At 33.5% G+C, this 15,789-nt stretch overlaps 1 protein-coding gene across 1 annotated transcript in view; it reads left to right on the top strand.

The window, feature by feature from the left end:
• Positions 1 to 15,789, top strand: part of LOC129739534 (titin) — a 513,907-nt gene that overhangs the window by 466,852 nt on the left and 31,266 nt on the right. The window contains exons 15-16 of the mRNA XM_055731016.1: positions 5,800 to 5,923; positions 6,143 to 6,378. Of these exons, the coding sequence (XP_055586991.1) occupies positions 5,800 to 5,923; positions 6,143 to 6,378 (360 nt within the window). The remainder of the gene's footprint in view (positions 1 to 5,799; positions 5,924 to 6,142; positions 6,379 to 15,789) is intronic.

The raw sequence follows: 15,789 nt of genomic DNA, 5'->3' as shown, positions 1-15,789 counted from the left end.
AATGTAGGGACAACTTTTGTTTAAATTGTCACTAATTTCCCTCATATGCCTCAATAAACACGAGCAAATCGCTACAAATTTTAGTATTTGCTTCAAATTCAGAGCTTCTGAATTCTTGATTTTGTTTTGAATTTCAATGAAATGAAAAATTTGGAAGAGTCATATAGGGGGGTGAAAATGGTTATAACACTGAAATACTTTTTTCTTAAAGGTTAAAGTCCCGTAACAAACAAGCAACATCAACAACTGAAATACTTGAAATATTTGTTCTGCTTTCATCATACATTTATTGCCTTCAATTGCAAAATAAAAAATCAGGTCTGAATCACATTAATGATTCTCTTTCGAATTTTTCAACTTCAATTAATCCACCATTCAAATATGAATTATAAACTTTAAATTAATAACCTATATTATGAAATTCAAAAACAAAAATTTTAATTTTAGATATTATGGATGACCGTGAAAATAATACAAGTACTGCCATACGGAAATCGAATATAAAATATTCTTAGTAAGTTTAAATTAAAAAAAAAAGCTTGCTCAAGAGATTTCAGCAACAATAAATTGGAGAAAGAGAATACGTTTTATGACTTTTGCGTTTCCTATGAGTTTTTAGTGCCAAAAAGGAACAATAAAGTATTTATAAGCTGTTTCAGGAATTGCTGTTGGAGATAGAGATTCAAATTCATCTCTAGAACCCAAAATCTTCATTCAAAACTATAACACAAGAAAACAAAATTCACATTTTCCGAAGTGCAAAGAATTAGAAAACTGATTTCAACTTATTTAGGAGCTCCAAATGCAAATTTGTATTATTTTATCAGTTTTATTTCCGGTATAAATTTTGAAAATACAAGGCTCATTGGAGAAATTTGTGCACTTTTTAGCAAAAGTGTAAAATATCAAAAAAAAAAGAAACAAAGGTGTTAACTTAATGATTAATTTTCATAAAGACTGTGAGTAATTTACCATGAGAAAAAATTATAGAAGTAAGTATCTTTCCCTATTTTGTAAAATACGAAGATTATCTAGACGAAATCTGTATTGTTTTTTCCGGGAATTTGTTACTTTTTAGCATTCTTCCCTCTGACCTGCATCGTTGAATGAATAAAGGATAATGAAAAGATTTAACATATTTTTTGTTGTTCAGGTTAGTAACTTCATCAATTATCATTGATCGATTTTACTCTGAACTGCTAAGTTTTAAAATTACTCAATGCCAGAAAATAAGAAGGGAAAAAACAGACAAAAAAATCGAGTTTGAGACGCAAAAAGCTTCAAAAATCAGTTTGCCACAGTTTTAATTTTTCCCTTGTGAATTAAAACTATCCCCTTATCATTCCACTATTTTTTCGGCAACAAGGCATTCTATCATGCAAAACAGTCAGAAGATCTTTTAATGATTTTTAACCAACACTCCTGGATTTCCAGATCTACAGCAATTATGTCACCGATACTGCTTTCAGCTCATCTACACAGTAATATTAAAATTTTAATTTAAAATTTAGCTTAAGGTTTGATATTCTAAATCTGAAAGCTTGGCTATTTCAATTGCAAATGATTGAAACTGTTCACTAAAGAAGAGTATTAACATTCAGAATTAACCCTTCATTTTATAATTTTCTGTATAATTCAAAATTATTTAAAAAATTGGTAATTATGTTAAGGTGAACAAAGATTATTAACTTTTCTTTGTAGTTTATTATACAATTAAAATTGAAAATTTTGAATGAAAACTTTAAATTCAAGAGCAAATTTAATAAAATTTGGTTCCAGAATTTAGAAACTGATTTTGATAATCGTTTTTTTCTACTTAATTTATATTTAAAGTGATGATTTTATATATTGTGTTTCCAAATTTGAAGAATATAATAATAAATTTCCAAATCACGATTCAGTGAAATACCCCAATGAAGAATGCCCGTTAGTTATGTTTGTTAATTTGTTCATCGGGCTTATCGGTGAAAAGTAAAATACTTCCGATAAATTATAAAATACCAGAGCGCTAATATAAGCCTAGGGAAAAAATGAAGATAACTTGAATTTTTTTTCTATGTGTTCATCTCTCAACAACGTGTGTATTATTTTCATTGAAAAAATTACATTTATAACGCGAAATTTTTTAAAGAGCTCTTGAAGTGGCAATTTTAAAATGCCAGATATACCTACAAATAAAAAAAAAATCAACATTTTTTCGCAGTGGTTATTATAGATTTGCTGGTTGTTTTATAAAGGGATAACCCCCCCCCCCCCCCCCCCGCGCAACCCCTCCTTTCTCCCTTCGCTCACTCAAATGATTGTTTTTTTTCACCAGATATTAACGTTCCTTTATATTGACTGATTTTTGAAAATTGGAAAATCACCCCCCCCAAGAGCCGACTCTAGGACCGCCCCTGTCGAGAACTATCGAGAAGAAGTTTTATGGCGGTTTAATAATCACAACACTGAGTGCTATTATAGAACATGCAAAAGAAAGCTTGGAGCAAACTTCTAAGTTTGTGTTTCATTATAGTTTTAACAGAGCTTTCATAACTCTTACAAAATAACTTAAACAGTATTTAGCATTTTGCATGACCATAATTAACCCGTCAAAAAATGTCACAATTAAACCATAATAAAACTTCCTAATGCTAGTTGGCTTAATCTGTGTTACATGGGATAGCAGCTTCAAATCGATACATATTTGCTCTCTTGTTCTTATTTATTTCTAAGTATTCCAAGAACATTTGAGATGATTCTTTCCGATAGATCAAGAAACAATTCTAGCCCTCACTTTTCTGATTTTGAGACATAGCGATGTTTGGATCACCCCATTGGCCATGTTTTCCATAAAGATTTCAAAGAAAGTCGATGAAATTAGAGATTAATAGAGGAATCTAATTTAATATTCTTAATTAAATTGGTACTTGAATAATGGGACGTGTTGCAACAAGCTGATGAAAATTTGTCGAAAATTTCAAACTTGTCCTCGATTAAGTATAAAATTAGCGGGTGTGCTGGACCAAATTTTGCAGAAAAATAGTAAGAGGACCACTAGTGACAAGATTGAAACCTCTTTGCCCGGTTCTGGACCAAGAAGTGATGGTGGTACGGCAGTTTGAAATGAGATGTTATCGGGATCGAGGTATGGCGATGGAACCTGCACTTACTGACATTCAGATTTTAAAAAGATAAGTAACGAAATCAGTTATGTTTCAATTTTATTGTTCTTAGTTGGATATTTTTATCATTCGATTAGAAGAATTCGTTTTTTATGAATTTGATTAGCAGGGCCAAAAATAAATTAGATTCTTCTAGTGATGATTAATTGTTATAATAAAATACTAGCAATTCGCCTTTTCATTTATTCTTCAATGATGTTTTAAATATCATTGGAAAAATTTAATTTTTTGCTCCAAGATGAACATTTTATCAGCTATTCAGTTTTATTTGTAAAAAAATGAACTTCTGATATTTTTTCTGAATTTTGGCGATTGCAACCACTTAAAAAGAAAAACAAATGTTTGTTAGCTTCTACACAAAAATTAGAAAAAAAAATTAGAAAGGAAAGGCTCACCTTTGCAAACTCATCGGATCTCATTCTCTCCATATTCAATAAATTGAGGTTTAGACAGGGATGAGTTAAAATTTTTATTTATAGAATTTTAAATTAATAATTACGTTTAAAGTTTTGTTTTTTACGCAGTTCATCATTGTCAAAAAACAAGTTTTAAAATAATAGGTAAAATTAAAAATCAAATTCGTGAAAAATGATTTTTTTTAATAAAAATAATTTTAAATTTCTACTGAGATGTATTTTATCCAATTAGAATTTGAACGCATTGTAGAAGATTGCAATTGATAGGATATGAAAAAAAAAATTGTTTGATTTAGGATGCATATTAGGTATTCGATTTGAAGTTCAAATACCTACAAATTTTTGAACATGATTCTTGTCTTGTTTGTTGTTCTTGTTAAAAGTGTAGATTATAAAAAATAAATCACTAGTTAGTCCAACCAAAAATTGATTTGCTAGGATGATGTTATAGAGATTTTAATGAGAGATACAGCTTGCTTGTGAGAAATTTGAATGATTGTTTTTCCAAAAATTTTAGTGTTAATAATTGTTTTTGGATAATCAAATTAATAACACAACGCAGTCCGTAGGTATTAACAGGAGATTTCTCAGGAAATGTCTAGGAGCATAGGAGGTGTAGGTAAAACGAAGATCGCACCATTTTCCAAAAATGGCTCCTGATCCAAACCTCTCCCTTACTAACACAACCCTTCCTGAGGTACTTGAATACCTATAGATTCGCAGACGTATAGACGGTTTCTATAGCTGGTGATACTGACTTATCATTGTTTCAGAGTTTTTCAAAACAAGTTTTTAAAGAAATCTGGAAGAACAGACTTATGGTTGATCCTAAAAAAGTATCTTACTTACAATCCTTCCTTCATCCTTCATTGACTACTAGGACGTGGCCGGCGTCGTTATTGATCATTTGTTAAAGGGAGAGCATGAGTTTTGTGCATTGAGAATGAATTGCTAATCCCAAGCTGCATTCTTTTGGCCCTTGCACAAAATTGATGGCCTCGATCAATCACGGAGTAGCAACCATTGGCGATGTGGAACTCGTTCTACTTAGCCACGCCAGCGATCATGGAGCTCGAAATGTATTCAATATATTTTTTGTTTCAAATAATCAAATAATTATAATATTAGGAAAACAATGTGTGAGAAGCATTTCGGGTTGAATGATTTAAGGTGGATATGAGTAGTCAAACAAGCTAAGCTAAGCTAAGCTAATTAAATTGGTACTTGAATAATGCTTTGTACTGTTCTAGAAATGAGCACGCAGAATTTTTTAGAAATTTGTATCTGTTATTCGAATTCATATTTATTCAGTAAAACAGTAATCCTAAAGTCTTGGTAATTTACGATCCCCATTCATGCTGTCGATGCTCTACATTTCCTTTGGTGATGTTCAAAGAGAGTTTTAGTTTCCGGAAAGTGAGCCCGTAGTAATTTTAAAGCGACCGGTCTGTGTGGAAGTAATAAAAACCTTTACAATACTCATTGTTAGCCGTGGACGTGTTCGTACTATTCTTGCATAGACAAAGTTCATGCAACTGAGCCGACCCAAAATATGCATCCCCACCAACATTCTGTCCAAAAGCTCTTCGAAACATCACGAGAAGGTTGGTCACATGTAGGTCCTAGTAAAGTAATGCACATCCGACCTTTTCCTAAAGCCTCCATGCACTCACTACACAACACAGCAGCGTATCCCATTCAGTACAAATAGACAGGGAGCTGCGCTATTCACGACTTTTTGCTGCAGCAGAGGAAAAGCCGCTACCAACTGAATTTTCTGAGTTGAACCAAACTTGTCGGTCGGCCATTGAAGCATGTTTTGGTTTGGCTTGTCTGGAGCCCTGGCTGATGCAGTTTTTCCAGCTTGTGGTCCCACGGAAAAGAGAACCAAATCGAGCGCTGACACCGGGTGAAAATTGTTCCGGAATGCAGGATCAGCTCCTGATCTGCGGTGGCATTAGAATGGCCAAACTTTCGACTTCGACTTCATAAATCAAACATTGATTGTTTGAGCTTGTTTGCCGATTGTTAAATCAAAGCCTAGCAAAGGAGGAAATTTCGATTATTCTTTCAGTTAATCACGACCCTTTTGCTCACTGTGCCATCGGCTTGAGCCCGACGGAATAAGAGGGGAAAATTCAGACACTACCCTGCTGACTGCCACACGATTCGAGTAAAAAGCTCAGAGATAATACGTTTATATTTTCTGTGATTTATAGGTGTATCCAACGTTATGAATGTTCCTTTATCGCCAGTATTAGCCGCATTAACACTTACGGTGGCGATCCTGTTTGCCGTAGTCTGCATCGTTCTGGCCACCATCTACCGACGACATGCCAGCAAGTAAGTATGAATATAGTATGTGTGTGTGTGGGTTTGTGTCGGAACGAAAGGCACCGGAAGAAGGCCATTTTCCTTGGCTGCCGGAAAATCTCTCTATCCGGGCTTGTATGTTTATGATTACGGTGCATTATCGTTCATCTTGTTCATGTTATACAATACGTATCTCGAGATACCAATCTTAATGCTAACATTCTGGTTCTTTGCGGCATCTCGTTATAGGAACACCTCCAAGAAGCTAAAGTCTGCCAAAAGCGCACATCTCACCTCGACCCCGATAGACTGCCAAATTGACCCATCAGCTCACCACCATCACCATCATCAAACGCACGATTCGAACGGCATTCAGACGCCATTGGTCGATAACAGCGGGACGCTCAGCCGACGGAGTCCACAAATGGCGGGCGAACCTCCGGATGGCGATGAAACTGATCCGGATGTTATTCCCAATCAATACGGTGAGCGCATTTCTGTATATATTTTCGCCTATCTACAAAACGTATCAACCTACGACGTGTTTGGAGTTTTTTTTTTTTTTTGAGTACGGGAAGTTGAGAATATTCGAGACAACCATATTCGGTACCATTCATATGAATGGGTCATCGGTACGCAAGGCTTCGCGAATGAATCCTGGAAACATCCCATAAACATGTACTAAATCTTCTTCTTCTCTTTCTGCTTATGGCCAGTCTGTGTATTTTGGCTTTACAGACTATGTTGCCAAGTCTTGATGTACTAAATCACTAATTCTTTTTTTTTTACAATTAAGCTGACCTGGTAATCACGTTTAACACTGAATTACACGTCCTAATCTTTTTTGCTAAGCCATTTGAAGGTAGCATTCTATGATTATCGATCGGGCAAACGGATCATGTTAAAAAAAATATGACTGCGTACACATGTTGAGATAAATCATTTGAATTTTTTGCGCAAAGCTTTGCCATCCTTCCTGTCACCATTTTTAGGACTGGAAGGGGTCTTCCAATAGCATTAATTTTCTCGTTATGGAAAAAAATTGCTTTTGTACCGAGTTCTATGAAATACACTTGCAAAATGATTGAGTTTAAATCAAATAAATATTTCAATAAGGCCAGAACAAATTGAAAATCCAATAATTTATTTTAGCTCGATCAAAAATTAGAAAAAAAGGGGACTCATCATTTTTATGCTTCGAATGTAAGCATCACTCTTATTGGTAGTGGGAGGGGATTTCATTTTTTTGTAACTTTTTATTTAAAACGGCTCAGACTTTATACAAAACAAACAAAAAATATCATTATGTTTAAACGGAGGCACAGTGTTTCATTTTTGATTCAGATTTCTTAAAAGTTCGGTTTCGTTATATTGATTTGGAAACACCTTTTGAAAATAAGAGAGGATTATTGTTGGTTTCGTATTCAACGTTCATTTTCAATGGGATCTTCTTGCTTAGGAAAACATCTAGCTTAACCATAATCTATAATTTCTTTCATATTACATTGATTTGGTGTGAGAAATCCTATTCAAAGAAAGAAAAAGTTCTTCAGTGCAATGAATAATCTCCCGATATGGTAACCTGTCAGTTTTCAACATAAATTCAGATATACTAGAACCGATATACACCACTTAACGAGAAATCGGGAGACACGAATAGCGCTATCTGGCGACAGAAATGGAAGTATTACACTGTGACTTTTTTCGGAGCTTTGATCAGAGGTGCCAGGTGTCCTGATTTTTCAATTGACTATCGCAAAAAGTGTGTCGTAGCATATCGACAAGGCGGAGGTAAAATGAGTACTTCTTGAATAAATATGAATTATTAATAGCGCATATTCTTACAATTCTTAAAACGTTATCCAAACCCTTAAAGCATCGGCAGCCGTAAGTGCTATCCCAGGTGTTAACCTGGGACACATACTAGGTCCTTTTTAGCTTTAGCAGCTCATTTGCGCACCGGGAAGTGCTAAACTGGTTTCCATTTTTGCCACTGGTGACGCTCCGATAGGTGTTGTTGTTTTATGTTGCTATTTTCTTTTGTAAATTTTTCCTAGACAGTTTAGCACCTGTCAAATCAGGACCTGGTCGGTATTCAAATTTGGCTCCTGGCTTGCTTTTTCAATACATACCAAAGAGCAAGTGTCAAAAATGAGTGTTATTATAGCTTTGACACCTGACCGCTGCTGATACTCTTAAACATCGTGATTGTAATATTACTATCGATTTGACGCAAAGTTTAAAAAAAGAAAGAATGAAATGGGAATGTTATTAGACTCGAAAACTTTAAGGTCAAGCATTCGTAATAAATGACTAATTTATTATGACTTCATAAACAACTAAAAATAAATTGATTTACGACATTCGCGATAAAATCTGCCAGCACAGATTTTAGACTTTTGCATTGCAAATTTCCGCCAGCACTTTACGAATAAACAAACAAACTACGTATTTTCAATCAAACATTTGCGCCTTTTAGTTTCATTAAATCGAATTCCGTAAAATTTATTTCATCTTTGTCTTCATTTCGAGTTTTTAACAACGATCCGTTACCTAGAATATGTCATACAAAACGGCAAATCAATATAAGCGGAAGCTTAATACAAATTTTAAAAGCTTAGCTGAGAGACGAACATTAAATATAGATAAATAAATAAAAAATTATTCAAATTATTATAAATTTTTCCTAGTTATATTTAAATAGTTTTTTTGTGTTTTGGATTATCATTTGTTTTGTTATAGTAAAAAATAATAAAAAAGTTTCATTTCAAAACCAATATAAATGCCATTAGGAACCAGAGATGAATTTTTATTTAAATTCATAACATTCCATAGCGGGAATAGAATTTTTCCTTCTTGGGAATAACAAATGACTTGATGCTTAATGTGCACACAATTTTCGTGTTAATTAAAAAAAAATGTGCTTAAATTTTGTTTTCTCCTTGATAATCGTTTCTGTGAAACTTTTTCAGCTTTGGTTTTTTATTTGTTTAGATTTTTGTTTTGCGTTGACGTTCACAAATAAATGATAGAAAAACATTGAAAAATATATCGCATTCCGATTATTAATTGAGAATCGAAAGAGTTTTTTCTTATTTATTCCAGTACAATTGGTTTAAATTTGAAAGAAAAAACAATTCTGTTCTACACATTTGTCTCATTAAAAAAAAAAAATCAATTTGTGCCTTTTCAAAATGTTAATCTGGAACTGTTAAAATATTGATCAGGGATGCAATCCGAACATATTTTCATCACTTTTATGTTTGATTTAGGAACACATAAAAAAGAATTCCGCATATTTAAGAAATGAATTCAAAATTCACACCACCAGCCTTCTCTTCTTTCATGTTTTTCAGAAGATATGTCACAAGTCTCTTAGGCATAATTTCAAGTCCATTATCAGAAAACATGGATATTAGTTGTAAGCTTTTTTTTGGAGCACTGGCATTTCGGAAACGATTTGTTAGCATTGATTTTTTTAATCAATTAATCAATTATAAACATTTAAAGGAGATTATTGTCATGATATTGCTGGATAAAAGCTCGGTATAATATCCTTTGACCTAAGATCTAGATTTGATAAATGTTCTAACAAACTTTATAGTTTGATAATGATAAACCGATTTGTTTGAAAATGTTCAAATATCAACAAGAAACATCCAGCATGAGACAATAACAGTACCTGCTTTTTTGTAAATTCTTTATTTGAAACGGCTCATACCATCTTTAAATACGAATCGTTCCAAAAACCCATTTTTTGCCAAATTGAAAACCGACACCCGTCATCTAGTTAAGAGAAAATAACGATATTTCTACGTAAATATTTTTTTCTTTAACTATTATTAGTTAGCAAAATTGATATAAACAGTTAAGCAGTTTTTTTTTCTATTCTGACCAATTGAATTTAAAATCTTTTTCTTAAAAAACACTTTATACGCATCCAAATCTATATATCTTTTGAAACAATCAAATAAGGAAGGTAATTGAAAGTAATTTCTCCGCTCCATATTTTGTTCAGAAATATTTACAAGTATGGAATGGAGATATTATCTTAAATTCCTTTTTGTTTGTTTGTTGATTCACTGACATTTTTATGGTGCACACTGAACCCAAATTTACTCTTAAAATACACATGATTTTTCACTTATAAACAAGGATCCAGTGATTTTCTTTCAGTCAAGTGCGACATAAACATTTCACTTGGCATTCACTTAAATGTCAAGTGAATTCATCCAAATTCACTTCAGTCGTCACTTGAATTTGAAGTGAGAAAAAATATTCACTTCCCCATCACTTGAATTTCAATTGAATGTCGGGTTGTAATTGTGTTTATTTTCAGAGTTCAAAATGACAAATTCTGAAGAGCAGCGTTTAAAGCTTATGCTGGATTTGGAGTTTCCCATCAATTCTATTCTAGGCGATTTTGGCGTTATTTTGTGTTAAACGTGATGTAAGAAAAAGTTATTTAAAGGTGTTATCATGTTTCAGCTTGTGGGTTGAACTGGACAGATTTTCTGGTTTGCAGCAGGGAAGATTTTGAAGTCGCACTATCCGCAATAACCGCAGTAATTCACTTGACCGGTCACTTAAGTGAATTTCACTTGACCCATCACTTAAAATTCAAATGAAATTACGTATGGCGAGAATTTACTAAAGATGTCACTTATTTTTTAAGTGAAAATTATTTTACGTGCAAGAATAGAAACAAACAATTTCATTTATCATAACTGGCATCCCTGGTCAAGTCGAGTCGGAATACACGCTATTCACAAGTTAGACGAATTCCTCGAATTAGTGCTTCCATTTTGTCCGCTAGAGGATGCTGATGGTGTCGCCTTCTCATTATATGAAGAAAAAAGGTATGGTGAATATTGGTTTCAATTATATTTGATAAATTCGTAATTTCCAACGATTTTGTATGAACCCACGTTCAAACTCGATGGAGTGTTTGAATACAGAGAATCATCTGTTCATGTTAATAATTTTTACTTGATTACTGGTACTTTTTATCAATTAATTTCGAATTCGTGTCCATATCTGCTTATGTAAAACTTCGGTTTATCTGCTCCATCTGTTGGTCCATATCTGCTTATGTAAAACTCAGTTTACTATTGCTTTGAAAATATGGCATAACGAAGTTCATATTATACTCTAACGACTGGCATATTGGAATAAATATTTTTGTTATAATTTTTTCATATGAGAAACATTTTAAAATGATAGAAAAAGATCTCCAAATCACAATTTGTTTAATTTTTCAAACAAAGTTCATTTACTCATAAAATAAAATTTTGAAATTTTTTTAGATAAAAGCATTGTTGTTTTTTTCTACTTGGCACATTTTTCCCCAAAATTTGATATTTGTATGACATTCCGGTTCCGAGATATGGTGTAGGAATCAAGTATCCCCAGCGATCAAGTATCCTCATTCTCCCCTATTGTTTCGTTTGAAATGGCTTGTGTTCCGTCCGAATATTATAAAAATAACATGTTTTGTATGGATTTTGTATGGACGTAACATGATTTTGTATGGAACACCCATACAGTTAAATACATGAATCATCGTTTCTAGTAAAATTTCCACAATTTTGTATACATTGCATGAATATTGTTCTTGTGTCTCGATTAAACACATGTTCAGAGCCGGATTAAGCACGGGGGGGGCGCGGTATTATTTTCTTCTGGTGGTTCGAATTTTAACTGTAAATGAAAATTTAATTTTCAATTTTTTTTAAATACCCTTATTACTAACTAAAATTCTTGGTTTAGCAAATTGACCGGATAGATATTTTATAAGTTTTTCATTTCAGCATTTTACTTCATCGAGAAAAATTTACTTAATGACAATTGGGAGGTATCTTAAGATTTGAAACATAAGGTGGTATGAAAAAAATAGCAATTGCTTTGGTTGTAATGAACAAAGTTTGTTTTGTCAGCTATTTTCTCTGTCTGAAGCTTTGACTTTTAGAACAAGCAAGTTTGGTATGAATGAAGCCTAAATCTGGCCCAAGCTTGGCCAATCTCCTAGCAATAGCTTTATTTTCTACGCATGTTCCGTAGCAGACTTTTCGAATCAAAAATAGTTTTATAACGTCATAAACTTATCAAATTAGCAATAACACACTTCAATACAATTCAAATAGGAATTTTCAAAAAAAAATCTTTTTCATGCGAACAAACTGTGTTAGGGCAGGTCAAGGCTCACCGTTTGTCCACAGTTCACTACGGAACGGCCACAGATTATTGTCCACAGTTCTTCGGATCTAAAGGCTGCTGCACCCAAACGGAAGTGGAAATTTAAGGAAAAACACCTTTTCACTATCCGGACACTTTATTGTGTAATAATACACTCTGGTAAATTACTTTTCCCTATTACAAGACCTTTAAGGCCACTTTATTATAAGAAACAAATCAACGTTTTTAGGGAGGTTGAAAAACGGGGTATAGCTTCTGCTCTTTATTGCTATCAAGAGAACACTAACTGCCTATTTGAATAATAGTTACGAAGAGGCTGATCAAGCAATAGTTGGAGTAACTCATGAGAGCATTTTATCCATTCTCTGTGGTGGGTTCGGACCATTTTGTATAAAATTATAACATCGGATCCTAACAAACTGTTTCTTGCTTGTAAATACAATTGAAATTTCCCCTTCAAGTATACTATCACAGAAATACCCCTTGCTGTATACAGTCAATTGCAATGTCTACGTGGTCAATAATTGGAACACAGCCTGTTCTATGTAAGAATCTGTGTGTTGAATACTGAATCAGTACAATCGAAACATTCACTTTAATTCAACCATAGTAAATGAAAAATTCAGATACCGGTATTTCGATAGCAATTTACTATCTTCTTCAGTGAGCGTTTTCGAAAACGTTCACTGAAGAAGATGGTAAGTTGTAAGTAAAAATCGTTTTTTATGACCTTGCCTCAATGATAAGGGGGTATACAATCTCAATAAATTGAATCTTAGAATTATTCATGTTAAAGAATCACTCAATGATAGTAGCAACTCAACTAAGAGACTTTTTTACGATAAAAATAATTTGAGAATGATTCAAATTATGAAATAAGGATATTTACTTCAGAAGAGGATAAAATTTTGATTGAATCAGTTGATAATGTTTCAATTCGAATTCCAAGTCTATGGTAGAAATTGGGATGGAAAATCAATAAAGAAACTGAGTACTGTCAGTAAATTGGTCCCATTCAATCAACTACAGTTTTATTTTTATAGATTTGATTTTCAAAAAAAAGGGAGGTAAAAGAGTTTAGAATTTATCAACCAACAGAAATTTCAAAAATGAAAGGCTAAAAATTTCAAGAAAATCCAGTATTAACCCAGATAATGCCCGGGTAAAATTCTAAATGATTGTCATAAAGACTATAAGTTTGATTAACTTAATGTGAATATATTCAAAACTCCTGGAAAAAATGTAAAATTTTAACCCAAGAAACACTGGTTTACATTTTTGTTGTCTAGATTTTGGATTGAAAATAATAAAATTAAATACCAAGATTTTGATATTCTCCGCCCGAAAAATGCGGGAGAACACCTTCACTGCTTATTCTAGGGGCCCTCTTAACTTATGTAAGAAAAAACTATTCTAAATATTATCTCACGAGGGCCCTTTTAATTGTTATATTTCATGTTTTTATTCCGATTTTATAGTTTTGATGTCTTTTCATAGATTTTTAAAAATTGAAGTAGTATGATTAAAGTAATGTTAAACCCCCTTGAGCCGGGGGGCTCGGAGCAATTGCCTCCCCCCCCCCCCCCCCTTTAATCCGGCCTTGCATATGTTGGTTCTATATGGAGTATCTGTTAGAAAAGAAACTCATTATTCATTGCAATTATACATTTTCTTATTACAAAATTTGCATGTGTTTTTTTTTTCATTAATAACACATAAAAGATGTTAAAGTTTTGATGATACTTGTTTGAATTTTGTATAAGAGCTCCCAAATCCAAAAGCGAGAGGGGTTATTCTGCTTACTCAATCAACTTGTTGTATCAAATTATGCTTGTGGACCATTTTGTACAAAAATCAACTGAAAATTGTTCGAGTTTAGTTGTATTTTAAGTTTTTTTGGTATGAGAGCACCTCTTCCCAAAAGGTTGAGGTTTTTCAAATCGTTATACGAACCATTATTGGTCCAAAACTAATCGGCCAGTTTAACGTTCTATTGATTATCCGTTTATGGTGGCGCCTCCAATTTTTTAGTTGAAGAATTTCTATGGGCCTTCCGCTAAAAAAGTGGGAGGGACTATTCATTACAATAAATCATCTTTTTGCGTAAACAAGATTGTGTTTTAAACTACAAAAAGAACAAACGTAAACATATATGGGATCTCAAAGAAGCTTGATGTTTTCTCAAAGACATTTCACTACATTAACACTAAGCGTACATTTTTCGATGATATGATCTTACTATTTAATGCAAAAATCATCGACCCACAGAACGTCTAAATATGTCGTGACAGGGATTAGATTTGATGCCGTTGGTTTAGAAGATTTGAACGCTGCACTAAGGAACGGTGGCGTTAATCGCTCAACGGTTGTTCAAGTAATGTCGTACAACACCTTGATTTTGTATGGGACCTTCCTGTTCTAAACCGCTCAACGATTGTTTGAGTTTATCGTATACGTCGTGAACGCCATCAGCATTTTTTCGAGACACTTGAATTTGAAATGGACATATTTCCATTTAGAGACGAAATCTTTGAAGTTTATGAACCAGAATCGGTAGTTCATAATATACAAGGAAGTCATTTCAGTCAATCATACTCGCTTATTCGAACTGATATTTGAGTTACACGAGATTCAGTTTCTGTTGTTTTTAAATTTTCTCATGGTGCTCGGTTCGGTCTGGTCGAAGCCCGGCCAAATATGGGGGAATATGGGAGCCCCCCATTTGGGGAGGTGTCATTCTCTAAAATAAATTAACTCCTTCCGTCTTATTACTCTTGTTTACCAATTTTCATAAAAATCACATTAAATGTGTCCTATTTAAAGTTTATTTTGTACGGGAGCCCCCCTTATCTAGAAAGGGAAGGTATTGAAAATACAAACCTTTCTTGGTCCAAACACCCCAGAAACCGCAGATAATTTCACATCATTCTGCCCACCCGTTTATAAGTGATGCCGTTACAAAGGAAACGCCACAATTTTCATATAAAAGATGCCACCTTCAATTGGATCAATAGTACATCTTTAACAACATGGAACAAAATTTTTACTCGGAAAAACTCCCTCTGATTCTTATTCATTGGATTTTCACTATTTATAAGCATCCTTACTCGCCAAACCCGTCTTCCGTTATCAGTTTAGTGTCATCTATCGTAGTTTCAGTTGCATGATGACAGCCAATGACAATTATTGTGTCACCATCATAATTTTCTAGCAAGCAGTTGTCGGAAGGAGGTATCATTTCTTCAAACGACACAGCCATAGAACGGCTCGTTTCCTAAATTCATTAGAAGATGTCGCCTGGCAAACTGCACAACAGCCAACTTACGGCATATTGCTCACCGATAAGATCTCTCGTCGAAAAGTGTCGGAAAGTAACCAACTTATTCAAATTGCCACTTCCGAGGAGCGGGGAATTTGTCAGACGGTAAGTTGCGTAGAATTGAGCAATTCAAATCCGGATAATTGTCACGACAATAATGGCTACCATCATGCAATCACACGAACCCCTAACCAGATGGTATTGTTAAAAGTGCTCAAGGCCATTTGCTTTTGACTAAATGATTTTTAGAGAGCGTTCTTTAGAATTCGCCGACCAGTACACGGAATGGGATTAAATTTTTTCAAAATATTCACTGCTCAAACAACTTTAACATTCTGAAGAAGCACTCAATTAGCTTTGTTAAAAACTCGCCGCGCGCGCC

The sequence above is a fragment of the Uranotaenia lowii genome, chromosome 1 (genome assembly GCF_029784155.1).
Source record: "Uranotaenia lowii strain MFRU-FL chromosome 1, ASM2978415v1, whole genome shotgun sequence".
In the NCBI taxonomy this organism is placed as follows: domain Eukaryota; kingdom Metazoa; phylum Arthropoda; class Insecta; order Diptera; family Culicidae; genus Uranotaenia; species Uranotaenia lowii.
The sequence above is the reverse complement of the archived record's forward strand: the minus strand, read 5'-3'. Positions and strand labels throughout refer to the sequence as shown.